Source organism: Schizophyllum commune (assembly GCF_000143185.2).
Source record: "Schizophyllum commune H4-8 unplaced genomic scaffold SCHCOscaffold_16, whole genome shotgun sequence".
In the NCBI taxonomy this organism is placed as follows: Eukaryota; Fungi; Basidiomycota; class Agaricomycetes; order Agaricales; family Schizophyllaceae; genus Schizophyllum; species Schizophyllum commune.
Genome location: NW_026089553.1, coordinates 446,353 through 473,565, shown reverse-complemented (window position 1 = coordinate 473,565; position 27,213 = coordinate 446,353). Strand labels below are relative to the sequence as shown.

General features: G+C 55.7%; 12 protein-coding genes across 12 annotated transcripts; 6 read left to right on the top strand and 6 right to left on the bottom strand.

The window, feature by feature from the left end:
* Window positions 1-1,187: 1,187 nt before the first annotated feature.
* SCHCODRAFT_02557851 (uncharacterized protein) lies at window positions 1,188-2,711 on the top strand (the record flags this gene model as incomplete). Its single annotated transcript, XM_050343729.1, has 3 exons — window positions 1,188-1,762; window positions 1,812-2,129; window positions 2,189-2,711. Coding segments are annotated over exons 1-3 (1,314 nt in total), but the record flags the coding sequence as incomplete, so codon positions are not given.
* A 433-nt stretch (window positions 2,712-3,144) lies between these two features.
* SCHCODRAFT_02644724 (uncharacterized protein) lies at window positions 3,145-4,503 on the top strand. The gene is made up of 5 exons (XM_003026260.2): window positions 3,145-3,398; window positions 3,456-3,673; window positions 3,726-3,791; window positions 3,857-4,147; window positions 4,205-4,503. Exons 2-4 carry the CDS (start codon window positions 3,538-3,540, stop codon window positions 4,036-4,038), a joined length of 384 nt encoding a protein of 127 aa, XP_003026306.1. The 5' UTR covers window positions 3,145-3,398; window positions 3,456-3,537; the 3' UTR covers window positions 4,039-4,147; window positions 4,205-4,503.
* A 1,715-nt stretch (window positions 4,504-6,218) lies between these two features.
* SCHCODRAFT_02594037 (uncharacterized protein) lies at window positions 6,219-7,301 on the top strand (the record flags this gene model as incomplete). Its single annotated transcript, XM_003026261.2, has 1 exon — window positions 6,219-7,301. The coding sequence occupies one exon, from the start codon at window positions 6,219-6,221 to the stop codon at window positions 7,299-7,301; it is 1,083 nt and encodes a 360-aa protein (XP_003026307.1).
* Window positions 7,302-7,378: 77 nt separating this feature from the next.
* Window positions 7,379-8,702, bottom strand: SCHCODRAFT_02644720 (uncharacterized protein). The gene has a single exon (XM_003026349.3). It carries the CDS (start codon window positions 8,620-8,622, stop codon window positions 7,447-7,449), a length of 1,176 nt encoding a protein of 391 aa, XP_003026395.1. The 5' UTR covers window positions 8,623-8,702; the 3' UTR covers window positions 7,379-7,446.
* Window positions 8,703-9,628: 926 nt separating this feature from the next.
* Window positions 9,629-11,154, top strand: SCHCODRAFT_02673611 (uncharacterized protein; the record flags this gene model as incomplete). The annotated part of the gene is made up of 4 exons (XM_003026262.2): window positions 9,629-9,647; window positions 9,696-9,785; window positions 9,844-9,903; window positions 9,953-11,154. 4 exons carry the CDS (start codon window positions 9,629-9,631, stop codon window positions 11,152-11,154), a joined length of 1,371 nt encoding a protein of 456 aa, XP_003026308.1.
* SCHCODRAFT_02594028 (uncharacterized protein) lies at window positions 10,947-12,970 on the bottom strand (the record flags this gene model as incomplete). The annotated part of the gene is made up of 2 exons (XM_003026350.3): window positions 10,947-12,828; window positions 12,939-12,970. 2 exons carry the CDS (start codon window positions 12,968-12,970, stop codon window positions 11,262-11,264), a joined length of 1,599 nt encoding a protein of 532 aa, XP_003026396.1. The 3' UTR covers window positions 10,947-11,261.
* Window positions 12,971-13,586: 616 nt separating this feature from the next.
* SCHCODRAFT_02644715 (kinase-like protein) lies at window positions 13,587-14,916 on the top strand (the record flags this gene model as incomplete). Its single annotated transcript, XM_050346403.1, has 5 exons — window positions 13,587-13,948; window positions 14,008-14,277; window positions 14,330-14,368; window positions 14,422-14,715; window positions 14,769-14,916. The coding sequence occupies exons 1-5, from the start codon at window positions 13,664-13,666 to the stop codon at window positions 14,913-14,915; spliced, it is 1,035 nt and encodes a 344-aa protein (XP_050197165.1). The 5' UTR covers window positions 13,587-13,663.
* A 182-nt stretch (window positions 14,917-15,098) lies between these two features.
* Window positions 15,099-16,112, top strand: SCHCODRAFT_02520743 (uncharacterized protein; the record flags this gene model as incomplete). Its single annotated transcript, XM_003026263.2, has 2 exons — window positions 15,099-15,733; window positions 15,779-16,112. Coding segments are annotated over 2 exons (969 nt in total), but the record flags the coding sequence as incomplete, so codon positions are not given.
* A 1,330-nt stretch (window positions 16,113-17,442) lies between these two features.
* Window positions 17,443-18,216, bottom strand: SCHCODRAFT_01260391 (uncharacterized protein). The gene is made up of 4 exons (XM_003026351.3): window positions 18,020-18,216; window positions 17,938-17,976; window positions 17,847-17,885; window positions 17,443-17,798 (listed from the first exon to the last, which is right to left on the bottom strand). Exons 1-4 carry the CDS (start codon window positions 18,200-18,202, stop codon window positions 17,586-17,588), a joined length of 474 nt encoding a protein of 157 aa, XP_003026397.1. The 5' UTR covers window positions 18,203-18,216; the 3' UTR covers window positions 17,443-17,585.
* A 324-nt stretch (window positions 18,217-18,540) lies between these two features.
* Window positions 18,541-19,634, bottom strand: SCHCODRAFT_062301 (NAD(P)-binding protein; the record flags this gene model as incomplete). Its single annotated transcript, XM_003026352.1, has 6 exons — window positions 18,541-18,701; window positions 18,755-18,878; window positions 18,936-19,201; window positions 19,260-19,267; window positions 19,324-19,492; window positions 19,553-19,634. 6 exons carry the CDS (start codon window positions 19,632-19,634, stop codon window positions 18,541-18,543), a joined length of 810 nt encoding a protein of 269 aa, XP_003026398.1.
* A 438-nt stretch (window positions 19,635-20,072) lies between these two features.
* Window positions 20,073-25,036, bottom strand: SCHCODRAFT_02644700 (uncharacterized protein). Its single transcript, XM_003026353.3, has 17 exons — window positions 24,853-25,036; window positions 24,677-24,794; window positions 24,453-24,626; window positions 24,288-24,402; window positions 24,096-24,238; window positions 23,599-24,032; window positions 23,452-23,550; window positions 23,376-23,402; window positions 22,987-23,323; window positions 22,888-22,939; window positions 22,803-22,834; window positions 22,420-22,748; window positions 22,217-22,373; window positions 22,092-22,153; window positions 20,908-22,034; window positions 20,467-20,861; window positions 20,073-20,417 (listed from the first exon to the last, which is right to left on the bottom strand). Exons 1-17 carry the CDS (start codon window positions 24,925-24,927, stop codon window positions 20,137-20,139), a joined length of 3,957 nt encoding a protein of 1,318 aa, XP_003026399.1. The 5' UTR covers window positions 24,928-25,036; the 3' UTR covers window positions 20,073-20,136.
* A 570-nt stretch (window positions 25,037-25,606) lies between these two features.
* Window positions 25,607-27,176, bottom strand: SCHCODRAFT_02644695 (NAD(P)-binding protein). Its single transcript, XM_050346402.1, has 9 exons — window positions 27,138-27,176; window positions 26,960-27,076; window positions 26,851-26,903; window positions 26,626-26,794; window positions 26,566-26,573; window positions 26,247-26,512; window positions 26,069-26,192; window positions 25,872-26,011; window positions 25,607-25,821 (listed from the first exon to the last, which is right to left on the bottom strand). The coding sequence occupies exons 2-9, from the start codon at window positions 26,992-26,994 to the stop codon at window positions 25,762-25,764; spliced, it is 855 nt and encodes a 284-aa protein (XP_050197164.1). The 5' UTR covers window positions 26,995-27,076; window positions 27,138-27,176; the 3' UTR covers window positions 25,607-25,761.
* Between the last annotated feature and the right edge of the window lie 37 nt (window positions 27,177-27,213).

The following is a 27,213-nucleotide window of genomic DNA, read 5'->3' as shown; positions in this document are numbered from 1 at the left end:
CTCCAAAAGAGGTAAGTTCATGAATGTCGCACGCTTCATGACTTGCTTATTCATTGCTAGACACCGCGCCAGTATACGCTCTTGCCACCACCGATGTCCCCGCCGCCGAACTTCAGGAGTCTCCATAGATCACCTTCTTCGCCGATGATGATGATGCTGAACCCATGGTCGCCGCCATCACCTCAAGCGCCATTACCGGAACCGCATCATGCATGGACTAGATCCGCTGGTGCTCTTTCCAAGATGTCGCGCTCAGGCGGGAGCAGGATATGGTGCTTGGTCGCATCTGCCCAAGGGCACTGCATTCATTGGCGGTCCGCGGCAGAGCGACGAGGTGCGGTCCACAAAGTCGAAGGTGCGACCGTTGCCGGTCAATCGTCCGAGTAACTCGTCGCTGGAGGTGGCGTCGAGCGTCGACAATAAGTTCTTTGCTGGTACTCGGCGGTCGAGCTTCGGTGGATCTGTCGGATACTGTGGGCAAGCCGATCCTACCGAGCGGACTTGGCAGGATTGCGAGGGAGATGGAGGCGGAAGTGAGTACCGGAATTTCTCTGCTAGGGCTCATAGTACATGCTCATTGTTTCTCGCAGCGATCCAAATCGTCTACCAGACCCTTTGCGGGAGTAGGGAGTAAGTACGTCTGTGAGTGGTGCCCTTGTCTGTCGTTCACCGGGTTGAGGAATTCATCAGGCTATACGTAGCCCCCAAGGTCCCGCGCTCGAAGAAGTACAGTGCGAAGGTGCGCAAAACATCTGCCGCGAGATGCTCGAGCTCAACTCTAGCTCTAGCTTGCCATAGCATCGCTCGCACTCGCCGCGCCTTCTACAGCATGACTTCAGTGACCCTTTCTAGCACGTCATCGTCAGTTGTTGTCGGTTGTTGAAGGTCAACCGGTGTGGTTGTGGGTCATTGCGGGTGCGCCGTTCAACTCTTCACAATGCTTGGAGTGACATGACCATAGGCAGAACTGCTCGTTGTCTATCTAGTTGTATGACGATAGCCTAATCACGTGAATATGTGGCGAATATGTGGCGAATGTGCGCCGAATGCGCACGAGGATGTCGTTCTGTCTGTGCTCCTTTTTTCCCTCTCTCATCATGGATCAGCCTCATTCGGCAGATGAGCCTAGTGCCGCTAGTGGTGATGATCCTGTCTACCAGCTGCTCATGCACTTCAGGCGCTTGGCACAATCTGCGCAGTTCATCATTGATTCTCTTCCTAATGTCGAGCAAGGCACCGTCGAGCGATCGGTATACCAACTAGACTCTATTCGCGGTGTTCTTCAGGCTATGGAGGATGAAGATATTCCTGAACAAGAGAGGACTGACCTCATTGACCACGTCCAAGCCCTTCTCTCTCCTTTGGAAGAATTCCTGCGTACCACCCCCTTCCTTCCAAACCTGTTCATCCCTCGGGAATACACTGGCAAGCGCGGACGTCCACGGTACATTCTGAACCTGGAACGTGCAATTGCCCTTCATGATCTGGGAAATAGCTGGGAGGATGTTGCTACGGCCATGGGTGTTGCTCGCTCGACTCTGTATGAGCATATGGATAGAGCAGGCCTATCGAGTGCACGGAGGGACTTCACTGCTATCAGCAATGAAGAGCTTGACGAGCTTGTAACCGAGTTCTCAAGGCTACACCCCTTCTCGGGATCGGCAATCCTCATGGGCGACTTGGAAGCGCGAGGTATCCATCTGCCTAGAGCACGTGTTCAGGAAAGCCTTCGACGTGTGGATGCAATTGGGGTGCTAGTAAGGTAAGTTCACGAGTGTCAGCGCTTGCAGATAGCTTACATGTTTGCATAGGTTTGCAGGCCTCATCAGACGCAAGGTCTACCATGTTCGTGGGGCCAATGCGCTGTGGCACCAAGACGGCAACGAAAAACTAAAGCCGTGGGGCTTCTGGGTTCATGGATGTATCGACGGGCACTCGCGTCTCATCATCTACCTCGCCTGTACATCCAACAAGCGTCAGGCAACTGTAGGTGCGCTGTGGAAGAATGCCGTAGAGACATTTGGCTGGCCCAGTCGCGCACGAGGAGACTTCGGGAGCGAGAACAACGAGATCGAGCGCATGATGATTAGGCACTGGGGGGCGGACCATAGGGCATACCTACGTGGCCGGTAAGCAAAAGCACAGCGCGCAATCCCGTGCCTCTGTCAAGTACTGATCATCCCGTCAGTTCGCTTCACAATGTCCGTATTGAAAGGCTTTGGAGGGACGTACGCAAGGACGTTCTTGAAGTCTTTCGCCAGATCTTTCTCAACCTTGAGGATCGAGAAGTACTCGATATGGAGGACCCCATCCATCGCGCCTGCCTCTTTCTCACATTTCAACACCGCATTCAAAGGGCTCTCGACCGCGCTGCGGATGCGTGGAATCACCACAAGATCCGCACAGAGGGTAACCGCACTCCTCTTGCCATTTACGAGCTCAGTCGTGAGTTCGCTCTCAACCGCGGGTACTGGACAGGGGACGCTGGCGATCTTGTTGAGTCTGTCGGAGCAATGTATGGATCTCAGGACCATGGTGCCCCTGTTCCACCTACCGACGAGGTGGTAGAAGACCCGATACATCCCCGCGAGGAGCCTGAGGGCGTGCAGGCGCAGAAGGATGCTGGAATCGTGATTAATGATGATGCTGAGCTGGAGTATGCTCGTAGCATGCTTCCTGACTTCGATTTCATGCGAGATGATGGTAATTGGGGCATTGATGTATATATACAAGCTGTAAAAGCTATGGACAAGGTTGTTTTAGGCAAGGCCAGGACCAAGTAGATTGGTAGATACTTGGGCGTCGTCCTATGTCACAGTCACAATATTTGCCAGTATTTGTCATCCATCAATTTGCGATCACCACCTTTGTTTCCTCCCACCATGTAGCCAGTAGTAGCCGTCATGCATCCGTCTCTCTCCGAGGTGCTTGTCGCGCGCTCCTCTCTGCTGCCTACTCCGTATATGTATATGCCCGGTGACCCTCTATCCATCATGGCCGCACTCACTCCAATTCCACTGGCGTCACAATGCTGTGCACCACGCACCCCGCGTGCCATGACTTGCGACTCACACTCATTCACCGTTCTTGAGTGCATCTCCTGACTGCGACTCGACTTTGGCTATACTGATGCATTATCAACAGCAAGTTCGACTTTTGGGGCTACACGGGCAGCAGCCGCACCAGCCACTTCGGAGATGCCGGTCATGCAACGGCAGGAGGCAAACACCTTTCCTTCGCACCTTTCCTTCGCCCCCTGCGAGTTCATCACAGCACTTCCCCTCCTCCGCCCATCTCACCATCCGTGCTCATTATAGCGCTTCCTGGTGCCGATATCATAGACTGCGAGCCGCCGGAGGAGGCGCGCGAGTTTCTTTTACGCAAGGAGTGCGACGAGGGTGAGGTACCCTTCTTTACACACCTCATTTGAATCGAAGGCTTACCTCCTCATCAAGTGAATCGGCAATCAACTAGTTCAGATGATGCCAGCGACGCTGAGTGCAAGAGAAGGAGGGTGACGGCGTCTCAGGCGCGCAGATGGCCGGGCTGCAGGCGACCGCGTTTATGCACACCAGTGGGAATCGGCTGGCGTCTGAGGGTCGCGAATTCGTACAAGGATTCAGCCTTCCGGGCGAGGCTGAGAAGGCGGCGAAGATCTTGGACAGGTTCCTTGGTGCGTCCTGCAATACGTCTTCATTGCTTGTCACTGACCTGAGGACGTGCAGCCGACCCCGAGAGACCAGAGTCTGCACTGAACTCGATCCCGAAAACCGTCTTGCAGAACGCCCGCGGTGCGTATTACCTCGCTACCTCTCCTTCATGTTACTCAACTCCACCCTCCCCCCTCCCCCTCCAGGCCTCGCCATCTTCCAGGTCAACAAGGCCGGCTTCGTCTTCTCTGGCAAGGCCGGCTCCGGCCTCGTCATTGCGCGCCTCCTCGACGGATCCTGGTCCGCGCCCTCCCGGACATCACCGATCTCGTCATCGTGCTCAACAGCGAGGACGCCGTCCGCGCGTTCTCCGTGGGCGGCAACGTGACCATCGGCGGCAACATCAGCGCCGCAGCGGGGACCATCGGCACGGGCGGCAGCGTGCAGGCGTCGCTCGCGCACCCCGCGGTCGATGTTCTCGTACTCGAAGTCGAAGGGTGAGTGCGCTTTGTCGTGATAGGGATGTCAGCGGCGCAGCTGACGGAGTGCGGCAGGCCTGTTCGCCGGCCTGAGCCTTGAGGGGACGGTCCCCATTGAGCGCAAGGACGCAAACCGCGGCTTCTACGGCTCGCCCGTGCCCGCGCGCGATATCCTCGGTGGCCGCGTCCCCCCTCCTGAAGTTGCGTCGTGGTTGTACGAGATTATTGAGGCTGCGGACGAGACAGGCATCCCCCGGTTCGCGCCCGCATCATCTCGCGCGATGGTAGGCGTAGAACATTCACCCGGGCGCGCGGGAGCGCGGGAGCGGCCTTCGCGCAGGCGGTTGAGCGTGCGCGAGGGGTTATCTCGATGAGTTGTGTACTGGTCTTGATCTCGTGCTGAACCCTCCATAGGCGTACGCTGATCCCTTGTTAGATTTGTTGGACGGTTTTCTGGAGGAGCGTGGGCTCCCTTGATCCTTGATGAGATATGCGATGGAGGGTGGGGTGGGGGACCTTCCCTCGCCGACTTGGTGAGTTTACCCCTGCTTCTGTCTTTTTGCATTGACTGACTGACATGTGCGTACGTCTCTAGGACACAGTGCTGCTGGAAGGGGCATACCCCTTCGCCCCCGCCCTCATTGTCAAAGATAGCGAGGGGAGGGGCTGGGTTTCCATGTCTTTGGTGCGTTCATGGCTTGTCCTTGATATCTCTACCTCATCTCACATCATCTACAGTGCTTACAACCCCCTTCGCCTCCCTCGTGATGGGCGATGTGGCAAGGGGTAGGGCCCTCCCCTGCCTCCTTGAACTCACGAGAAGTGCGTCACCACCTCCCTTCCGTGGCCGACTAGCGACACGAAGAGGGTGAGCTACCCCTTCCACGAGCGCGCTGCCTGCAGTCATCCGCTGCTCGCCCAGCCGCTGTGACTCGGTGGAGAGTGGGACATGCGCCCTTCTTATATTTCTTGTAAGCTTCGAGCTTCTCCTTTTCTCGTCGCTCACTGTTGCTGTCACCTTCATCATCGTAGGCCTGCATCGTGATGCGCGAAGTCAAAATCTGTGCCTACTGTCACAATTTCACCTACTATATTCTACTCTATGTTGAGGTGTAAAGGTAGCAAAAATTGATGAAGATATACACTATAGGAGGTTCCGAAAAAGAGTTCGAGTTGAGAGGTTCTAAAATCAGAGCGTGAGCGGATGTTGTTGTCCCTTCTAGATCTTGAAGCACGCACGTTTAAGCATGGTCATGTTCTTGTTTCCTTTCTGTGCATAACACCCAGCTTCTGTTTTTCTGGCTCATCAGTGGGCAACAGGAATATATACATCATGGTAGCTTCGGGTTTATGTCAATATCCCCTGTAGTGCTGGTATCGCACTTCGCATCTCTCGACGTGACCGACATCAGCTTTCCAATTTTGTGGGCGCCGTTTTCGAAACCCTCCACTTTTTTCCTGCACTTCGGCATGGCCTTCTGATTTCTACGTACTTTGATTTTCCGGACAGTATAACGCCCATACAGTCGCATAGTGTCCCCCGGCGGGGAGTCGACTCGAACTACTGCCTCGGTCCGCAGGTCGGTGCGCCGATTGCTTTGCTTTATATACTCTGATTGTCCGAGCAGAAGAGGACGCCGAAGCGCAATGCAGTCAGACGGGAGGGGCCTTACCAGGCCACTTTGAAGCCATATCTTGACGAAGGTAGGTGCTTCAACGGCCTGCTCCCGCTCCTTGCTGCCACTTACGATCATTGAGCAGAGAATCACGCCTTGACCGTGAATCGGACATTAGACCAGCCTCTTCCACGGACACAGCGACGTTATACACAAATTATCGAGAATGTCATGGGTAAGTAGGTAGTGCGCCGCATCCCTTCACAATCACCTCATAATTCTCAGTCTTCCCCGACGACGATCGTTCGAGATGGAAAGGTAGATGATGCTCGTGCCTACGCTCGATACATGACTTCTGATGAAAACATATAGTTGACGGCTGCAGGGATCCGGTGCGACCGTGTTATATTGCCCGTTTGCCCGCAGAGCTGCTCTGCGCCATCTTTCTATTTTGCGGCGATCCTAACCCCCTGATGGGCATTCCTCTGGCCGACATCACTGCGGAGCTCTACCCAGACGATATCCATTGCTACACCAAGACCGCCGTGACTCTGGGACGCGTCTGCTCGACCTGGATGGGCGTTACAAGAGGCTACCCTCTACTTTGGACGACCGTAGACATCGCGCCGCCCGACATGAACTCCCTCGCCGTCCTGACGTCCTGCCTCAGATACTCCGGGTCTCTGCCGCTATCATTGGAGTTGGACCTTTCCAACTACAGAGAGTGCGATCAAGTCGATGCCGTCCTCAAGCGCTTGATGCGAACTGTTGCCAGAAATGCGCATCGGTGGGCAAGCATCTCGATGATGCTTTACAAATACACCGGTCTGCTGAAGCACTTGACCATCGCTCCTCGCGGCGCCTTCACCTCTCTGGAGCGTGTTTCCATCGAGGCCTACCACGTTGGACCCTGGCAAAGTAACCCGGCCCGTGGCCTATACGAATCGTTCTGCGCGTCACCTGATTTGCATGCCGTTTGTTGGTGGTCAGAACCTATCGCGTTAGATGCTCCCGAATTCGCGATTGCAAACCTGACGCACGTCGGTCTCTTCCTCAACGATGGGACGGCAGAAATCCTCACGATCCTTAGACGTTGCAACCGACTTCAGGTCTTGCAGTTCATATTTCACGACAGCTGTGACCAGCCTCAGGGCTCCCTTGGAACTGTGCATCTGCCGCACTTGCACACTCTGATGCTGAGGTCGATACGTTACGACTTCACCTGGCTCTACAAGTACTTCCTTGTTCCTAGGCTCAGACGTCTGGATGTAGTACCTCGTTATCCTCAAGGCGAGGCCATCGAGTGCATGCTGTCCCAGTCGCGCGCCTCATTGCGTATGCTCAATTGGGGTTTTCCAAGGTATTGGCATATCGATGATCTTGTCGGTCTTCTACACAGTGACCCTTTGAGGTCACTTCGCGTATTGCGCTACCTGGCGCGTCCACATTGTCGGACGGTGGAGACGTTTGAGGAGGTGGCAAGGCTCGTGCCCTCGCACGTCGAGACATATACTGCTTCTTTCTATGAAGCCGAGAGCGCCTTTCGCCGGCTGTAGTAAATAGATGGCATTTGTCTGATCATATTAGTGGCTTGTATACGCTAATCTCTTTGGAAACGAGCAAAATGTTCTCGGTACCTGACAGAGTTGGTAAAGGAATTCCTATACACGAGGTGCGTACGAGGGGCGCGACACCATGCTCCTAGATATTGTCAACTATGCGAAGGAGCCAAGGATTTTGTGGGCCTTTGAAGATGTGTTGCAGCTCCGCAAGCCGAGGACATGCCCGGGACACCGTCAAGCGGACATCTACGTCACGAGCAATGTAGCGGAACAGCTCAGCGTCGAAATGGTCCCCTTCGAGATGCATGACAGAAGGGAAGCGCGTGAGGCGCCGAACCTCGTCGTTGACCGAGTTTGTTAGGCTGGTGGTGAAGTTGATGGTGTTGCTGCGAACAAAGAGCATGTCCAGTTCCCCACAATGATACAGGAGTATCGCGAGGCCCGCGGTCCCAATATCGAATGCGATCTCGAGTTGCCGAAGCTGCACCAGGGGAAAGATGCTAAGGCGGCGCACACCCGTCTTCCCTTCGAGCCTCAGGCGACGCAGTCTGCAGAACGATTCCCGGACGACGAGCTCGTAGCGAATGGAAGGGTCGTAAACCGAGAGTTCGTCGGGGCATTGATAATTAATGTGCACCGATAGGACCAAGCGCAGCCAGTGTGACATATGCCGAAGAATGACGTAGAGAGCGTCCTCGCCCATGAACCGACCACCGCGCACTGTTGCGTGCTCAAGCGATACGTAGAGCTGCGTCAGGCAGTGATGGCTCGATGCAACGCCGCGCATGAAAAAGTTGGACATTGCGTCTGCAAGTGGTACGGCGTCGGCGTTGCGTTTTGGTCCGACGTGAATATGCAGCTTTAGGCCTGGGAAGGGACCCTCAGAGACGGTGATCTCGTCGGTCGAGATGAAGGTGTGCGAGGGATCACATGGGGCGTGCGCATTTTCGGGGAAGCTGTCGATGCTGCCCTGCAAGCCGCGTAAGTCTGCGGTCATGGAGGGCTCATCCAGACTTGGAAAGGGAATGGTTGAGTTCCCCGCAGCGTAGCAAGAAAGGTCGGGAGAGGAAGCAGCGTCAGAAGCGGCCAGGGATAGCGCTGCGTGGACCTCTTGTACCCAAGCCTCCACAGAGTGCAAAGGTGAGGGTGGTACACTCGGAATGCCGGGGTCGACTGGGGAAGGCAAGGATGAATGGTGAGGATCCGTCACCGGGGACGCGGGAGGGTCGCGGCGACTCAACAGCCCAAATGGGAGACGCAAGACATAAGTGTACAGCCTGCGGATCGGGCCAGTACGCCTGGCGAAGACGCTCATTGGGCTACCTTCGGGTATTACAGTGCCGTAATCCGTGGTTCTTGATGATTGGGTGGACCGCGACGCGGGCTTGGTGGACGGCCGCGTGCTTCGATCTAAGCCGCAGAATTGGTCAGTAGGCCGTAGTGCGAGGACAAGGCAATCCAATTACCAGAGTAACAGGAAGATTGGTGAGAGGTTAACGTCGTGCGAGATGGCGTCGTGGACCGCTCGTACGATATTGAAGATGATGACACTGCGACATCGTCAGCCGAATGAGAGGTAGGCTGCTCACAACATACTGAATGTCTGCTATTCAATGCAAGATCACTGCAATGATGTCCTGAAGATATTCGTGAGGTTGTAGAAGAAGTACGTAAAGCCGTCTCGGTCGTAGGATTGTCGGTCGTCGGGATAGCTTTCGCAAAGCTCAGCTCTTTAAGGGTTCATTAATTCAAATAACAGGGTGACTGTTCGCCTCAAGGGAACAATGGACAGGTAGTGTTCGAAGGCTACGAGCCTCTTACCTGAACAGATCTTATCAGTTTCGCCGCGCTTCTAAAAGACTTGCTTTGTCCTTGACTTTCTTCATCCGATTAGCGCTCGGCTGCGAGAGCGCCCAAAATTGGGGTTCGGGGTCGAGCGTAGTGCGGCGCTTTGAAGGACCATGTTGCGCGCGGCACTGATCATCTGGAAGGTATCGATGGTGACAGTCCGAAACAAGAACAATGGCGCGGCGAATGCGTGACGCCACGCGGCATGACCTGTCACAGTTCAACTCCTTTTGACAATAATCTCCTTCTACGGCTTCAATGGCCACCATCATGACAAGGAAGAAGCATCAATTCCAAGCGCGACGAAGCCTTCCAGTTTTGCCTCTTCCTCTCATTCAGCGCAAGCTCAGGACTTACTCGCAAGCGAGCCTGAAGACTCTTGCCGTTCGACGTTCGCCATATACCCATCAGTCGCTGGCGAATAGGACTACCTGAGGATGAGAGCATGGATGTATAGCAGGGTCGCACACAAGATGAAAGGCGCGAGCGCCGGTGAGCTAGTCGTCCTCGTACCTGGCCATACTTTGACAAATTCACAAGCGGGCGGCGCCGGTCGTTCAGTTCTCCCTCCGAGTCCTGTCCTACCCCTTACTCAGTGCCCTCCCGAGACCCTCGGCGCATTGCAAGCAGGTGAGTGCCAATACGTTGATCCCCCTACTCAGAATATCCTGAGATGGACGATCCTCAGACGCAGGCAAGGATCTCCAACGCGTTGTCGGCCAGAAGCCGGACCCCACATCGCGTCTAGGTAGCTTCCATACTATATGACTGCATCGTGCCGCTGACGGACTTGACAGAGGATACAACACCCTCCACCCCCGACAGGACGAAGCAGCCGCCGTGCTATATAGATCGTCTCCCGACCGAACTTCTATGTCGCATCTTCATGTTGTGCGGAGACCCTTATCCACGATTCGGATTCCCTGGCGACGTGCACATGCACGTCGGGCATTCCATCATCGACTTCTATGCATGCACCACCGTTCTCATCAGCCGTGTATGCTCGCGCTGGTCTACCGTCACTCGAGGATATCCGCTTCTCTGGACGATGGTCGACCTCGCTTCACCTCGAGCGTTCGATCTCGTTGTACTGCGCCTCTGCCTCATGTACTCTGTGGGCCTTCCGATGACCCTGCGGCTTCACTCAGGTCTCGGCTACTGTGCCAGCTTGTCGGAGGCGCGTCATCGTGAAATTCTCCGCCGTTTTTTGCACATCGTCGTCAATGCTTCCGAGCGATGGGCCGAGTTGTCCATTCACATCGACGACCAATACGATACACTGCGGACGCTCCTTGCGAGACCGCAGAACGCATACTCGTCTCTACGGCGGGTATCGGTGGACAACCGTGCCCCGGGTCGCGCATCTACTGTGCGAGAGCTCTATCAGAAATTCTATGCATCAGAGAGCCTAGATGGCGTCGCCTTCTGGGACTCCCTAGCACCCCCATACCTGACGCTTCATGATGCTCCCCTCCAGCGCTTAACTCGTATCAGCGTTCGCTATATGAGGGATCCGCAATCGCTCTTCTCGCATCTATATTCCTGTCAAGGCCTAGAGGTCCTGGACCTCAGCGCGCAGTTGCCGTCTGGCGTCAAGCGAAACGAAGCGTATGTCCTTCGTAGGCCACTTGAGCTACCACAGCTCAAGATCCTCTCTCTCGCGGGTCGCCTTGATTGGACGCAGTTCCTCGCCCATTTGATGGCCCCACGTCTCGATCGCTTGGATATGCGCTGGTACATCGACAAAGTCATCATAGACATGCTGGATCGGTCTGCAGCGCACCTTCGAATGCTGACCGTCTTTGAGCCGCCCATGGACCTTCCCGAGTTCTTCCTCCGAAGTCCTGCTATGCAATATCTACAAATACTGCGTTATGATCCAGGCATAGGTTCTGAAGGCCCGGTAGACATAACACCATTCGTTCCAAGCGGTGTGCGGTGTTTTACAGAAGACTACGACGATGCGGAGAATGCGTATCACGAGTTCAGTACAAGCTAAATACAATACTAGAATACGCAATCACAATCAGGAACCTCAGGGCCGTCGCTGGCATCCAGCGTCCCCATCCTCTTCTCTCTTCTTGTTTGATACATCATTTCACGCGCCTACAAGCTATCCTGCTGCAGTACACGGAATAGCCAACGATGAGATATACCATGAGGTCTGTTTCGTACGAGCTCGTTGCGAGACTCGACGATCTGCTCGATGTCCGAGATTTTCGGGCAGCCCTTCGTGACAGATAGGCGAAGATCAACTTGGGTGGGAATGGAACGCAGAAGTTCCAGACCAAAATGGTCACCCTCAAAGTGCATGACAGATGGAAAGCCCACGGCATGGGCACTACCGGCGGACTGTCCACGTCCGTCCTGAAGTTCATCGGAGGCCGAGCCTCCCGAACGTACACTGAGAAAATTGAGAACCTTGCAAGAGCGTAGAACCGCCTCCAGATCGCCGTCCGATATATCTGTTGCGATCTCCAATTGCCGAAGTCGACTGAGCGGGAATAGTACGAGACACAAGCATGACGTATTGCCTTCTATCCTGAGTCGATCCAGTTTGGTGAACGCCCTGGCAAGTCTCTGCGCTGCAAGCCTGCTAGGCCTCTCTTCGTGCCGGCGGTCACACGCGTATTTCACCTGCAGCGCCATAATATACGGGAGGTAGTCTCTGATGCTCGATAGGATTGTGAACAGAGGGTCAACACCAAGCCCGTCGCGCTGGCTGATGACCCGATCCTGCTCGATGGTTATATGAAGCTGCGTTAGGTCATGGCGACTTCGCTGGCAATAGGAGAGTAAACGTGGAAGTGCGTCGTAGAACGGCGTAGAGTTGTTCCCAATTGTGTGACGAGGACCGACACGGATACGCAGTCTGACGCCAGGAAAGGCCTCGTCGACAACGCGCTCTTCATAGATGCGAATGTGTGTAGCATTGTCGGCAGATGGGGCTGCGACAGCGCCATCAGCATTAGGCGTTGGGAAGGGGCCTTCCGTAAGTTCATCTCCAGAGGCGTCGTCTCGGTCCTCTGAGAAGGATTGCTTGGGCGTAAAGAAGACGTCCGACGAGTCGTTATCTCCATCTTCTAGGCTGTGAGACGCAGCCAAACCAGGCTCCGCATGAGTTTGATACAGTACTGCTGGAGCGGAGACGTGCGACCCGCGCACGTTGTTCCCCGGGGAGCCAAAAGCGGCTGCAAACGCGGCTGGTGCCGAAGGCGCGATCGCATCGCCGCTCGAGTTGCTCGCAAAGCTGCCGCGCCTCGCGCGGAGCGACGAGCGTATCGTCTCTGCCAGAGATTGCTCCCTAGAAGGGAGGCGTCCTGCCCAAAATTGTCTGGCAAGATCTGGCCACATATTCCCGAGGCGCTCGAATGTCCAGATCGGTGACCCTGGCCGCGGTGGCAGAGGGGCTGTCGGCAGCCTCTGCAACACGCATAGGGCCGCCAGCTGATCAGAGTTGCGCGCAATGCTGCACAAGTCGTTGGCCTGCTCGCGCTGGATTTGCACCAACCCGCGGAGCTCGCGGACAAGACTGCCTTGGCGGCGCGGATGAAGGAGCCGCGATAGACGTGAGAAACAAGCGTAAATAGCGCCGTAATATCCCGGCCGACCAGCAGTGCGGGTAGAGTTGGATGAAGACGTGGAGCCTTGGTCGTTTTCTGCATAGAGTGGACTACACGTTGTCGTGCTACAAGCTTGAGTCTCTACAAGAACGTCCGTGGCACGTCAGAAATGCGCCTCAAGCCGGATCAGCAGAGCCGTGTCGTACATACCTTGACTTACTTCGTGATCAGTCCTTGTTCCCCGATGTTCATTCGTGTCCGCGCGATTACTGCGCGGAGGAAGCACTGTAGACGAGTCAGGAGCTGCTTGCCACACGGAGCGCAAGGAAAAGGCTTACTAGCAGTCATTCGTCTCATGAGTCGATTCATCGTGCTAAGCGTATCGGATATCGTCCAGCAATATCGTTAGGTCGTGCGGGCGTCTGAAGAGGCAAGTCGTGAAATCGTGAAACGCTGCAATTCAACCCCAAGCTACGAGGTTTATAAGCCTCGCGCGCGCAGACTGGGGTCAAAGACAATATCCGTAGCACCACAATTGAAGAGAATTCCTCAATCATGGAAGGGAAAGTCAGTCGGATTACTTTGACCGAGGTACAATAGACGGCACTCGGACAGGCCGCATTCCATTGTTGTGCGGGTCCGGCGTCATTTCCTGGCGTCACAGACCAAGGGTTAGCACAACAGTGTCAGTCGGCAGTATTTGGCATAGAAGGCATCTTTGATTCATTAGGCGTAGGACAAAAGCGCTGACCGACGGTGACGGGCGGAGGCAAGAACAATAGCGTGATCCGTCACACGGACGTGACTTCAGCTTGGTGCCACAAACTGGCGCAAACAAAACAAACGTACGTCAGACCTCCTTCCTCACCCAACTTTTGCGAATCGAAACGTACTCATTCCAATACCTTGATAGCCACATTTTCCCACTGAAATGCACGAGAAGCCATGCGCGAGGAAATCAAGCCGCCTCCCTACCCGCAAGACCTTCCTTCCTGGCACGAGCTAGCCGTCGAGGACTTCCAAAAGCCCTGGCTGCACTACGAGCCTTTCCTCCGCTCGCGTGGCTACATCCTGCAGTCTAGTCCCGACTTCGACAGCGAGGCGACGAAGGATCGGTTTCCGACGAAGCCTGCGAAGGACCCTTTTCATCCGAGGAACGACGAGGACTTCGTGCATCGGATTGATTGGGATACACACAGAGCGTTCTTCAATTTGCCAAGTCCGCAGATGGTCAGTTTACTCTCTTTCTATCACTGCTTCTGCAATGTTTACGGACAAACTCACGATAGCGAGCCAAAGTCAACGCTGCCCTCGACCCGCATTACCGGATGGTCATTATAAAGGCCGTCCACGTCGAGAGTAGCGAGTGGATGATCATTGGCTATCTCTCTACTGGTGCTAGGCGGAAAGATCCGCGGAATCACACCATACCTCTCGTTGAGATTATCCATGCCGGGGAGTACGTCTTCATTGTACAGGCGTGCTGGGATTATTCCTGGGGCTTTCCGCCGTTCGACTCGGTCAAGTCGCGGCTGGACTGGGCGCACCAGCTGCTAAGGGTGGGAACTTCATCCTGTCTCATTTAACCTGACCTCATCTAATTTCCCCCAGGGCCTCTGTTTCATGCACGAACTGGGCATCTCTCATGGCGTAGGTCTTCTCGAGAAGCGTTCGTGTGCTAACAATCTGACGCTCAGACCTAGGACATTCACAGCGCCAACGTGCTATGGAACCACGATGGCGCACGCCCGTCGTCCTTTCTCGAAGACCCCTGCCCCAAGCTACACAGCACCTTCGACGCCCGCTATGCCTTCATCGACTTCGGCGCCGCAATCCACTCGCTCGACGAAGCCGATCGCTACGCCACACCGAGGACATACCCTCCTGAAGAGTACGCGGCGCCAGAGCAGATCCTCGAGATTCCGATAGACCGGTTTGCGGCCGATGTGTACAACCTCGGCCGCGTGATGGAGAAGGAGTTGTACAGTGCCCTCAAGGTTAGTTGGGCTCGCATGGCTTCCCATTCGGCTGTAGGCTGACCAACGTTCAGCAACGGCATCCTGTCGCGCACGAGATGCTCGCTAGAGCTCACAAGTATGCCGAGCTCATTCAGACAATGGTGACCGAGCTACCGAAGGAGCGCCCCTCTGTGCAGCAAGCTTTGGTAGCTTTACAGAAAATAATAGCAGAAGTTTGATTGGTACTTAACCTCAAGACCCGCACGCCCAGACGGCGGTACCACTGGAGAAAGTCAGAAAACCCAGAGCTTGTTCTGAAGTTGAAGTCGAATCACGTGTGGTATTCGGGGCGCGGGAAAATTGCTACACAAATCTCCCGATTAGGCAAGAAGGATTGTTCTTTTCTTTTTGTACCGGCCATCATGTCGGCCCCGGAAGAGCGGCTGGTAGTGCCCGCGTCCCCGCCCCCACCCCAATCAACAAACGCGAAGAAAAAGAAGAAAAAGGCGAAGAAGAAATCGAAGCCCGCGCCCCCCGAACCTGCGCCGACGGTGCTATGTATCAGCCGCAACAAGCACTGGAAGTACATTAGTTCATACCATGGACCCTGGCTGCAGCTCCCTGTCGAACTGTTGGACTCGCTCGTGCAGTTGAACACGAACCCCCCTCCCCTCCCATCGAACAAGCCCGCACCACCCCCTGTCGATCCAGGCGTCTTCCATTCGGTCGCATCCATACGCAGGCTCATCGACGATGCGTCTTCGCTTGCCGTGCGCGCGTCCTCAGGCCTCTCTGCCAACGAGCTTGCGAACTTCGGACTCGGCTCCCCGCCCCCCACGAAGTCCCCCACAATGTCAGCGATGCGCGTACACCGCTTGCGCGCACTAGCCGTCCAGAAACTCGCGCAGGCGTACCGTATGGACGAGATCGCGTCAAGTGTAGTCGTCATGCAAGGGGGGACTGTCTTCGACGACATTGCGGAGCGCGTGCTCAAGAACGACCCGAACGACCCGGACGCCCGCTACGTCCACTTCTTCCACGAGAAGATCCCAAGCAGGTGCGAGGCATGCTAGCAGCATGACCCCGCGCTGATCCCCTCCAGACAGTTAGCAGAGTCCACGCCGACGCGCGTCCTCGACGAGCTCATCGCCGCGCAGCCCCACCGGCTCGAGTACTTCCGCACGCGCGGGATCGTGCACTGCTTCCGCGACGAATACCCCGATGCGGTCCGCGACTTCACACATGCAATCAAGGAGTCGAAGGCCCTGCGCAAGCACCAGATGGCCGTCGTACCCAAAAAGAAGCGCAATGGGCAAGCACCAGCCGATGGAACCGCGGTCCCCCTCCCCATCGCGCCGCTCGAGCCGCAGGCCCTGTTCCTGCGCGGCGCGGCCCACCTCTCGCATGCGCTACATATCGTCGAGACTACGATATGGCGCATAGAGAAGATACAGCCGCAGGGCCCGTACGATGACATCCGCATCTCCAACCTCCCTCCACACGCTGCGCTAGGCGGCATAGAGTCGGGGAACCCGCACGGTCTGCTCGGCTCGCGCAGCGGGGCCAAGTTCATCACCTATAGAGATGCGCTGCAAGACGTGCGCGACCAGGTCGAGATGCTAGTGCGTAAGTGCGTCCGGGACATGGAGCGCTTTCTCGGGTACTTTGCCTCGATCGAGGGCGAATGCTCCTGCGGCGCGTCGACACCCACGACGCCCACTTCACCCACTCATGCTTCGACATCATACCCCGAGTGCTTAACTGCGCCACCCCCTCTGTCTGCTTCCTCATCGTCCTCTGCCTACGACTTCGAGCAGGCGCTCCTTTCTTCCCGGCGAGACCACCCCCACACCTACACCTACACGACCTACCACCCGCTCACCACGGAGGCCCACTTCACCGTCCTCATCGCGCTCCTCCTCCTCGGCTCCTTCGACGCTCTCCGCGAGCGCTACGAGCTCGCCATGAAGATCGTCGAGGGCGTATCGCTCACTCACGACGGTGACGTCAGAGACGAGGGCGTTGGCCTCGGCGGAAGCGGCCTGGAGGGCTACCCTATCTTTCTCCCCCCGCGCAGCCTCGCAAAGGCCGAGTGGATCGAGTGCATGAACCGCCTGCGGCCCCTCGTCGACGTGCCCGCCTCGCCACGCGCCTCCACGAAGGGTAAATCCACCGATCACAGTCGTGGCCGCAGCTTCGCCGAGGAGGACTACGACCTCCCCGCCTCGGCGTCCTCCTCCAGCTCGCGCAGCTCCACGCCCTCCTCGTCCTTCCACTCGCCCGCGCTCTCGTCCTCGTCCTCCATGACGCTCCCCGTCGCGCACATGGTCCCGCAGCGCGCGGACGCGGGGCGAGCGCTCGATGCGCTGCGCGGTGTCGTGTACAGCACGCACTCCGTGAGCGAGTTCCTCGCGGCGCCGCCGCCGCCGAGCCCGCGCGCGCCGAGCGGGAAGGCGAAGGGGAAGGAGGACGCCCGCGAGGTCGTAAGGGAGCGCGCGAAGGCGAAGGATGCGGTAAAAGCGAAGGACGTGACTAAGTCGCTGAACATCCCGCTCTTTGGCCCGCGGGTCGATGTCGTGCTTGCGTGGGTGGACGCCATGGGGCTAGCGGAGTTGGGGATATAGTTGGACTAGTGAACGTGTTCCCAAGAAAAAGCGAAATACGATTGTGTGCGGTTCGTATTTATCATATCTATGCCCGCCGCCCGCCGCTCGCTTTTGTACCCGCTGTGTATATACGCAGTTCGTTGTGCGCTCAAGAACAGTAGCATGATAGTCTATGATCACATAGTTCAGCGCAGCGCAGCACGCATGTCGCAAGTCGACCAAGAAAGGTTGTTGCCGGGCGCGATGGTGCAGACGGCGTCAGAAAGGAGTGCGTGCGCAGGAACATCTGGTCGCCCTTCCTCTTCACTTCGTAATCATCCTCTTCCTCTTCCTCTCCAACTCTGGCAGCCCGGACTCATCGTCTTCGACTAGCGAGTGACTGCGCTTGTGCGTAGAGGATGGTGGGGACCGCGGCGGAGAGCCTGACGAGGGGGGACTTCGGGGATGCTCTGGTTCCGCATCGTACTCTTCATCGTCGTCGTCTGCTTCTTGCACGATGCCTTGTTGTTGGTCCGGCTACGCACCGTCAGGATCAAGCACTACGCGCAAGCCAGGAAGACGCACGTTCACGAGCAGCAAGGCCGTCAGACTAGGTCCATCGTCCTAAGGGGAGGGATAAGAACACGTCGGAACATGATGGGGGATAGGGCCTCACTTCCTCCTCGTACTCTTCCCCAGAATCACTATAGTCCTTCTGTATATCAGTACTAGCGCGTAAGCCACGTCGCATAACAAACCTCTATCTCATACTCGTCGCTCTCCTCGTCCTCATCCTCCTCCGCGACTCCCTTCAGAATTTCCGCGCTCTCCGTCGCGTCGTCGACCTCTTCAACTGTGATGACGGGCTCTTCTGGCTCGGGTGGTACGATAACTCGCTTGGCTCGCGAACTTGGGCGCGATGATGTAGTGGACCGCGACATGGTGCGCGAACTTCGTGGGGGTTGATCAACAAGCACTGAATTGAGTAGAATTGATTGCAGTATTGCAGCGTGACGGGGAGATCGCACGTGCATTGAATATGTTGACGTCACGCGTATGTTCGCGTCGATTCGCGACGCGTTGCAGTGGAAACTTAGAAGGAAAGCGGGATATATCTCACGTTGAGCCATATTTTTCAACGAGAGGGTACATCCAAGGTAGAAACAAAGGGAGAAAGTCGCCTTATGCACGCTTCCCGCGTACGATGTCCGCCAATTTGTCCAGCCCGTAATTCTTCGCAAACATTCCGTCCTGTGATGATTTGAGTAGAGGTCGGCAATCAAAAGGGTCGGAGACGTACGAAGGCGGTCCTCTTTCCAAAGGTCGAGAGGAACCAGACCATGGTGGCCATATTGCCCGCCCATAGCCAAACTGTCGGCGACTTCTTTGTGGCCTCGTCGACGACCCTCTTGGCGTACACCGCGGTCGGAATGGCACCATCTACCAACTTGTGAGTGTTCCGCCATGACGGTCGGGAAGTACGCCGAACTCACCCTGGAAATGGTCGATGTTCTTCTTATAAATGTCCTCGACTGGCTTGTAGATGGAATCCTTGGGAAGATAGTCCTTCGGATGGTGCGTCGCAGCAAGGTTGGACTCGACGTTCCCGGTAAGGAGCTACTTGAGATGTGAGAACCTCCTTGTCATCGACCCATCATGAGATAGAGCACGCACATTGACCACCCTGACGCCAAAAGGCGCCAGCTCCACGCGGAGTGTGTCACCAATCGCATTCAGAGCCGCCTTCGACGCGTTGTACGGGGCGTTGTAGGGAAGCGGGACCATGCTGGCGATGGAGGAGTTGAACATAACCAATCCACGCTTCGACTTGATCAGGAGCGGGATGAAAGCCTTCGTCGTCGAATAGTGGCCGAGGACATTGACGTCGAACAGCCAGCGGACCTTGGCCATGTCGCTGTCGGCTACCGACGAGGAGTAAGCTAGCGAGAGTGTATAGAATCAGTCGATGACCAAGGTAAAATTGGGAGCCTAGCGTACCGACGCCGCTAAGAGGTAAGGATCAGCTAAACGATGATTTGAGGTACAGATGCAGGCGACTTACGCATTGTTGACGAGTATATCCAGGCTACCGCCCGTGCGCTTAGCAATCTCGTCCTTGGCGCTAGCTATGCTTTCGTCGCTCGTGATATCGAGCAACACCGTCTCGATGCCCTGCTTGGCGAGCCCCTCCATCGTCTCGAGCTTGCGAGAAGCGGCGAAGACGCGGAAGCCTGGATATCATTGTCAAGTCAGTTAGAGCGCTCCTCGTGTATGGCAGTAATTTGGCATACCTCTAGCATGGAACTCGCGAGCAAGGGCATCGCCAATGCTCCCGGTGGAGCAACTGCGGGGCGTTAGCGCACGGCTGACCATAAAATGTCCGTGCTCACCCAGTGATCAGTACAGTCCGCTTCTCTGCAGGCATGGTAGGTAAAATTCTGCAGGAGTTATTCTTGGGCGACACGAGCGCGTATGGATCGAAGAGGCGATCCTCGAGCTGGTCTACACCTAACCTGCACCATCGCGCTCTTTATGCGCTACGGCACCGCGGATACGGACACAACATAGTCATCACTTCGGGAGTCAGAGGGTATAGAGGGTAGTATAGATGTCTACGCGGCGAGTGCCGCTTGTCACGCAAGGCGTCCGAGTGACCAAATCGCAGGTTGGGAGGTCGCGGAGGGCGAAGCGGCCGGGTATGCGGCAAGTGCCGGTTCGACGCCACAAATGGACGTCCTCACCGGCTCGGGCATGACAGAAGGATCCAAGTCATGGGTGACACGGTCGAGCGCAGAACGACACAATGATGATGACAATCGACAATAATCATAGGGTACGAGACGCAACATACTGTACAAAGAGGAATCGATTATTCCTACTCCCGAGCCGCCAAGACCTTGTCCAACTTCTGGTCCAAAGCCTCCATGCGATCATTGAAGAGTTCCAGCTTCGCCATGCGGGTGCTCAAGTCCTCGAACTTCTTCTGCAGAGACTTCAACTGCAACTCCATAGACGTGAATACCGGACGTATAGCCTCTTCTCGGACAAGGATCCAGAAGTGGTACCGATAGTCGGGGGCGCATGTATGGATGCGGTCGAGGTATCCCTTGTCGAGGCAGTCCTTGCAGCCAAAGACGTCTTCCTTTCCCATTGAAGCTTTTCAAGGTCAGACAATCGCAACGAACAAAGGGATAGTGGGACGCACCGACGCAGCAACCCGAGCAATAGTAGCAAGGAAGCGAGCCTTCTTTACCGCATTGCACGCACTCGGGTATCATACAGCCTGCCTTCGTCTGCGCCGCTGACTGATCTCGATTAGGAGTGGCGGCGGCGTCGAGTTGACTGCCGATGCAATACTTAACCCGCTCGAGGGCCTTGCGAGCATTGTCGTAAACCAGCTTCTTGTCCTTGTTGTGCAGGTGGAAGCGAATCCGGACCATGGTGTGCGCAGGACTGTGCACGAGGGCGTGGTACGTCGGCGTCTGGTCACGACAATCGGCACAGAGGTCAATCTGGTTGCTGAGCCCGTCTTCGGTACACTGCAGACACGCATATCGGTCACCCACGATCATGTTATCGCAAGCGTTGCACCATGCATTACTACGGATAGTCAGCCAACTGTAGCAAAGCTCAGCCTAGCACGCACTAGTGGAGACGGAGTTGCCCACGTCGAAAGGCAACCATGGAATGATATAAACGCGCGTCTTCGGGCGAGAGTAGCGCGCGTGTATCTTCTATCGCTCCACCTCTTTCGTCCTCTTTAGGGGTAGCTGTGCTCGCAGATTCCTTGGCTTTTGTAGAATCATCAGCGGCGTGGGTGTCGGAGCCGTCGGGTCGTTGTTGTGTCGGAGGGTTGACGTAGTGGAGCATCTGCTTCAGACGCTGGATTGGCCTCTGACGGCGGATGCGACTTTGCACAGCCGCGATAGCGAAATTCCAGAGCCCGCGGTACGAGCGCTCCTTCGCGATGTAGTGGCGAGATGCGTAAACGTCCGCAGGGGTCCTCACGAAGGTCCACTCGAAGCCTGCACCCTCAGAGCATACGATTGACTTGGACGAGTCATCGTATCTCCCTTCGAGGGTCAGCGAGAAGGACGCAGTGGACGGTACCCACGCCCTTGCCTGGAAGTCGATGGTGAGGCTGAACGTTGTGATGCCGGAGTCCTCCATCTTCTGAGCGCCAGAAATGCTGCAGTCGTAAGGTGCACAACGACCCACGCCGCTGATAGCGCCATCCTCGCCCAGCCCTATGAAAATGGCGAGTATACCGGAGAAGACCCCGAGCTGCATTCCCAGATAGTAGCTGGCTGGTTCGCTTGTCCAAGCTCCAGACAATGGAGAATCAACAGTACTGGGAGGCGAAGGCACGATGTCGTATCCCGACACGTCGTATTCGGAGGACAGTCGTACGTTAGGCTGTCGCTTACGACCACCAAAGTCAGAATGACCAAGATCTTCCTTGTGACAGTCTGTCGCTTCCTCCGGCGAGTCCGCGTCCGCTTCCTCGAGCGAGGTCACGTCCGCGTCCGAGTCCTTTGGCGAGTCTGCGCCGGCGGTGGCTAGCATGCCGGTTTCGGTTGGCCCCTTTTCGTCGTCTGCTGTCTCCGCTTCTGAAGTTGCATCCGCCCCGTCGCTGCCGCTGCCAGCTTCACTGTAGGAGTCGTCCCCTTCGCTATCCTCCTCTTCATCGTAAGAGCTTCCCGAATCGTCCGAACGTAGTAAGTTGTCCTCCGGTCGAGGATCCGTAAACCCCGAATTGACAATATGCTGTAGCTGTATTGATACCCACTTGAGTGTCGGACGTAGTCGCGACAATGCAAAATTACACACCATTCCAAAGGCGTAAGTCGTCAATCGAGCGTGACCATCTGTACGCGGATGACGCATGGCAGCTGAGAGCGGCATGAGCTGGGTCACCAAAGGCTCGACCCATCATTTAACGCTTGACCACTAACCTTTGAGTCTCAATACGCGCTCGTCGACTGCTTTCATGAGCTGGAGCAAGGAGTTCGATGCCCTGATGAGCTCGGGTTCGTCCACTAGAAAGTTCTTGCCGCGCCGTATGAGCTTCAGATGATGTCGTAGCATGAGGTGTAGCAGCGGAAAGATGTACTGAGGCAAGTCAGTTTGTGATGGCGAACCCCACACCGCGACGTACCCGCTCAATTCGCCCGCGCCCCTTGACTAGTAGCCTCTGCAGCGTGAATGCATCATCAATTTCGTACTTGATCCCCTTCAGAGCCTGCGTCAGGCGTTCTTCCTCTCGGTCCGTGTACTCGCTTAAACGCCGCAGGATGCGTTCGTCTGCGCACCGGCGAGATGTATCCAGGCCCCGCATCAGTAGCTCGACGCGTCGAAAGGCGTAATGGTCGAGGTACATGTCAACGGCGCTGCGATTGACATGGTGCAATCCGTCGAGGGCATTGTACATCTTCTTCATCGTGTGCAGTATCTTCTCACGATATTCACGCAGAGACGCGTACCAACCTGACATAGTAGGTGAGAATTCTGCTCACTCACGCAAGGAGAGTGGACCTATACCTTCCCCCCAGTATACAAGCCAGTGCAACAAGCTGCGACCGAGTGTGAGCGTCTCTATGACAGCCAGATCTAGGACGTGACTGACCTCCAATCCTCTGGCCGCGACGAGGTGAAGAAATTGACTTCCCAAGTACTAACTGCCAGACGTTTAGCCTACGGCTGATCAAGCAAGGCATACACTCACTGAAGCCGGTGCCATCGTCGTCAAGGGTCTCAGCGATGGGTTGAGCGGTCAGAACAGTGAGAGCTTTGATTGCCCATTCTTCGCCGTTATCGTCGTCGTTGTCCTGAGCCTGAGGTTGCTCAGCAAAGACATGCGCCATATCCTCCGGCGACTCGGACTGCATCTCCTGCGCCGGTGACTGCGGCAAGCTAGCCTGCTGTGTCTCCTGCGTCTCCTGTGTCGGTTCGATGCCTGCATTGTGAACATGCTCGCCGCCGTGCTTTTCATAGAACTTCTCGATGAGATGATCACGGAGGGCAAGGGTAAAGTGGTGTGCTTTGACGCTGTTTCGCCAATGCTAGAGATCAAACAGATGAGCGTCACTAAAAAGGGAACAGCAAGAGTCGCACCATCTCCTTCCAAAGGTCATGAATTTCCTGCTCCCAGTCAGACGCCAGGCAATGCGTTATGGGGGATATCACTAACCTGATTGTTTACACGCTCGTGCGGTCCCTTCGATAAATCGTATACAACTCGGTCTCCCTGCCGCTGGATGGATTTCTGAACTTCTTCGAGGGCGCCGGTCTAGCCATTCGCATGAGACGTACACTCGCAATATATTAAATGACGCACCACTTCATCCTTCAGCGAGCGCAGCTTCTCGAGAAAGCGGTCTAGGCCCTTTCCAAGCGTCTCATCCAGGTCCTCTTGAAGCTCTTTCTTGAGATAGAGCATCTCGGACCGATCCCTCGAGTGCGGCTTGTCAGCACCCATCGTCGCACCTCCGATGCGCACAAGCTGTTCGAGCACCACATCATTGTCCGCGCACTTCTCTGGTCCGCCATTCTTCTCGATCTCCCGCCTGATCTCGCGCTCGCGCGGCGTATCAAGGCGGCGAAAGACCTTCATCAAAACCTCGGTATTGAAGGCCAGCATACCCTTCACCTCGGTGACGGTAATCGTAGTATGTACTTCGATCGCAACGTTTATGGACTGGTGGTGCCTGGCGAAGCGCTCGCCAAATTCGACAAATCGCTGCTCGTAGATAGGACTCTTGAAGACTTTGGCTGCAAATTTGGTCAGAAATCGCGAGGCTAATAAGCGAACTTGGCGAAGACCCTCGGACTCACCAAGAAGACGCTTCTTTGCGTACGTGTCGCATTCGTGGGCACATGCAATGATATCGCGCGCGATAGCTGTCATGACCGGCTTAAGCCTGCCGCTGATTGTGTTGCCTTCGTTGTCGGTATGGTCGGCGCCTATGTGTTGTAACCTTTCGGATGGACGTGAGTATTCATTCAATCGCACAGTGGGAGACATACTGCTGTAGGGCTGCCATCATATCTTTCATCTGAATCCTGAGCGTGAGGACCTTCCGATTGTTCTCTAGCCGCTTCGCCTCGAGTGAGATGAGTGCCTTGAAGGCCATGACTGCCCCTGAGACATGCTCTCAGTCCCGCGATTACTTGAGTCATTTCCACGCGCACCTTTGACAAAGGGATGGATCTCCGAGATGGTGTCGAGTGCTTTCAGGAGTAGGGTACAGTTCTCAGCAAGATGGCTAACTTGTCCCTCGACATATGACACCATTTCCTCCACGTCAGAGTTATCGCCACTGGCGGTGATGGTCTCGAGGGGTACGTTCTTCAATGCGCGATCCTCTGAAGGGATGTATCAGTGGTGGGCTCCCCTCGTCCACGCAGATACGCACCATAAGCGTTGACTTTGCGCTGCAGGGGCGGCTCTTCGGCCTCAGACCTCATCGCTTTTTCTGCGCTTTTCAGGACCGCGTCGAACACCTCTCCAGCGGCTGCTGCCTTCTCGCTTTCCTGTATTCGCTCGAAATTAGCATGGGCGTGGACAGATTCGAAGAAAAACTGCACGTACCAAAGTTCTTGGTCCTTCCATGGCTGGCATAACCGACGCTGCAGGCTGGGCCGAGTGGCCCTTCCGGAAAGGCATGGTGGACGGCGGGCCTAGAGATGGACGTGGGGGATTAGAAGACTACACGGATACAGGGAGGGCATTATATGACATCCTGAGGGTCAGCGCCTAGATAGCCCTCGGGCGCTACGCCGCCGCCACGTGCGGCCCTGAGGGGCGCCAAATGTAGGCCGTACTTCTGAGCGCCACACAGGTGACAAGGAGCCTATGATAAGTCTATTCATCACCAAAATTGCCGCAGCTTCTTACTGTCCATCTGGACCTAAGAACAGTTCGATACTAGGAATGTCATTCAGCGAACGGCGTAACGAAAAGACCGGACTCATGCTATCCGCGATACGCATCGACGGAGTTATTGTTGTATCTGCTGGCGAAGTCGCGCGCAGATTTGCATGAGACATCGGGGTAGAGAACCAGTGTCTGGTCCAAGGAGTCCCGCCGAGGCCGCAGCTTGAGCCGCAACACAAGATACAGTTTGCACTGCAAATTCCTATCGTCGATCATGGACAGTCGCGCTCAACAAACGTTGACAGATGCGTTGCCAGCAGGTTTTCAGGCCCTTATATCCCGATGCGCATCAGCCTGAGCTTGGAGGTGGAAGTCAAGATAGTGTCTGCGTGTTGTCGGCCACCGGTCCGAATTACACGTGAGCAGAACAACACCTTCCTTTATTGTACACCGGATCCATTCGGACCTACAAGAACTTAATCAAAGAACCTCGCTGTAGGCAGACCCCACGCTTATCTGCATCTTACCCTAAGTTGCTCACATGTGGACGTGGGAGAAAACAAGTTAGGGAGAGGGGCAATAACTATAAGGAGGACCGAATCGGTAGATCGAATCCTACGGATGTCAAGAACGAACGATTTCCGCAAGCTTGTTTAACCCATATTCTTTGCTGATCAACTCATTCTGAAATGCAATCAGCGCCAGAAGTGATACAAGAAGTAGCTATATCTCACAAAGCCAGCACGCTTCATGAACGTCGCGAGAAACCATGCCATAGTGGAATGGGCTCCGTACCAGAACCAGGGCGAAGGCGACGCCTTCAGGAGCTCGCCGACTACGGCTTTCGCATATACGTCGGTGGGCATGGCGCCCTCTGCAAGGCGAGGTCCTGATCAGCAGGGAAACGACGCCGCACGGGATTGGAGTATACCCTGGTAGCGCGAGACCTTGTCTCTATAGGTATGCTCGACGGGCTTGTAAATCGAGCTGTGGGGAAGACCTGCTTCGACGGCTGGCGACGTATCGAGGTTGTACTTGGTGGAGCCTGTAAGGAGCTGAAGACTTACCAGGTCAGCACGCACTCTACCGACAGACACGGCGCTGCTGACATTGACCACCTTAACCCCGAAGGGCGCCAGCTCGACGCGCAAGGTGTCTCCGAGTGCGTTGATGGCCGCCCTCGAGGCGCTATACGCGCCGTTGTAAGGCAGCGGGACGACGCTAGCGATGGACGAGTTAAACGCGACGAGGCCATGGTCCGCCTTGATAAGAAGCGGGATGAAGACGCGGGTCACGGCGTAATGGCCAAAGACGTTGATGTTGAACAGCGAGCGGACCTTGTCCATGTCGCTGTCCGCTATAGATGCCGTGTATCCTATCGTGAACTGGGTCAGTCAAAGCCTCGCGATTATAGGGTCGATGGCTGACCGACTCCGCTGCGAGCAGATTCGTCAGGAATCGGTTGAAGCCAGCAACACCTAAGCTCACGCGTTATTGACCAAAATGTCCAAGCTTCCGCCAGTACGCTTGCCAATCTCGTTGACAGCTTCCTGAATATCCCCGTCGTTGGCAAGGTCCAGCTTGATTGTCTCGATGCCTTCTTTGGCGAGACTCTCCATCGTTTCTAGCCGACGCGATGCAGCGAAGACCCGGTATCCTGGGTTGATCCTCTCAGTGAACGATTACCTTGCGCTACAGGCGCTAGATACGAACCTCGTGCGTGAAACTCTCGGGCAAGCGCATCGCCGATGCTCCCGGTGGTACACCTACAGTCCAGTCGATCGAACATAAGACATAGAGCAAAAATCAACGTAACACTCACCCAGTAATCAGAACCGTCTTCTTCTCTTCAGACATGCTGATGACTGCGCGTTGATATTGAATGACCTCCCAGTTTCGGTGGCAGGCGTCCTTTATACCCTCTAGTCCCGGAATGACACGTGCAAGGTCATCAGAACTGCGCTGCAACCGTCAAGGTCAAACGCACATATATAGTATCTGTAGGCTACTTCCCCCGGGGACGTCCCGGATGGTGTCAGCAGAGTAGGAAAGCAAACAGCACCGCCACATAATTCA

What these genes read in the sequence shown, in the direction of transcription:
- SCHCODRAFT_02644724 (XM_003026260.2), top strand. Translation starts at nt 3,538, where the DNA reads ATGGCCGGGCTGCAGGCGACCGCGTTTATGCACACCAGTGGGAATCGG. An exon ending in GATCTTGGACAGGTTCCTTG is followed by an intron (nt 3,674 to 3,725) that starts GTGCGTCCTGCA and finishes GAGGACGTGCAG; the next exon opens with CCGACCCCGAGAGACCAGAG. An exon ending in CGTCTTGCAGAACGCCCGCG is followed by an intron (nt 3,792 to 3,856) that starts GTGCGTATTACC and finishes CTCCCCCTCCAG; the next exon opens with GCCTCGCCATCTTCCAGGTC.
- SCHCODRAFT_02644700 (XM_003026353.3), bottom strand. Translation starts at nt 24,927, where the DNA reads ATGCCTTTCCGGAAGGGCCACTCGGCCCAGCCTGCAGCGTCGGTTATG. An exon ending in TGGAAGGACCAAGAACTTTG is followed by an intron (nt 24,795 to 24,852) that starts GTACGTGCAGTT and finishes GAGCGAATACAG; the next exon opens with GAAAGCGAGAAGGCAGCAGC. An exon ending in GGGCAACTCCGTCTCCACTA is followed by an intron (nt 20,862 to 20,907) that starts GTGCGTGCTAGG and finishes GACTATCCGTAG; the next exon opens with TAATGCATGGTGCAACGCTT.
- SCHCODRAFT_01260391 (XM_003026351.3), bottom strand. Translation starts at nt 18,202, where the DNA reads ATGTCGCGGTCCACTACATCATCGCGCCCAAGTTCGCGAGCCAAGCGA. An exon ending in GCGACGAGTATGAGATAGAG is followed by an intron (nt 17,977 to 18,019) that starts GTTTGTTATGCG and finishes ACTGATATACAG; the next exon opens with AAGGACTATAGTGATTCTGG. An exon ending in CGGCCTTGCTGCTCGTGAAC is followed by an intron (nt 17,799 to 17,846) that starts GTGCGTCTTCCT and finishes GACGGTGCGTAG; the next exon opens with CCGGACCAACAACAAGGCAT.
- SCHCODRAFT_02644720 (XM_003026349.3), bottom strand. Translation starts at nt 8,622, where the DNA reads ATGAGCGTCTTCGCCAGGCGTACTGGCCCGATCCGCAGGCTGTACACT.
- SCHCODRAFT_02644695 (XM_050346402.1), bottom strand. Translation starts at nt 26,994, where the DNA reads ATGTCTGAAGAGAAGAAGACGGTTCTGATTACTGG. An exon ending in TCGGGGTTAAGGTGGTCAAT is followed by an intron (nt 26,193 to 26,246) that starts GTCAGCAGCGCC and finishes GTAAGTCTTCAG; the next exon opens with CTCCTTACAGGCTCCACCAA. An exon ending in TCATGAAGCGTGCTGGCTTT is followed by an intron (nt 25,822 to 25,871) that starts GTGAGATATAGC and finishes ATTGCATTTCAG; the next exon opens with AATGAGTTGATCAGCAAAGA.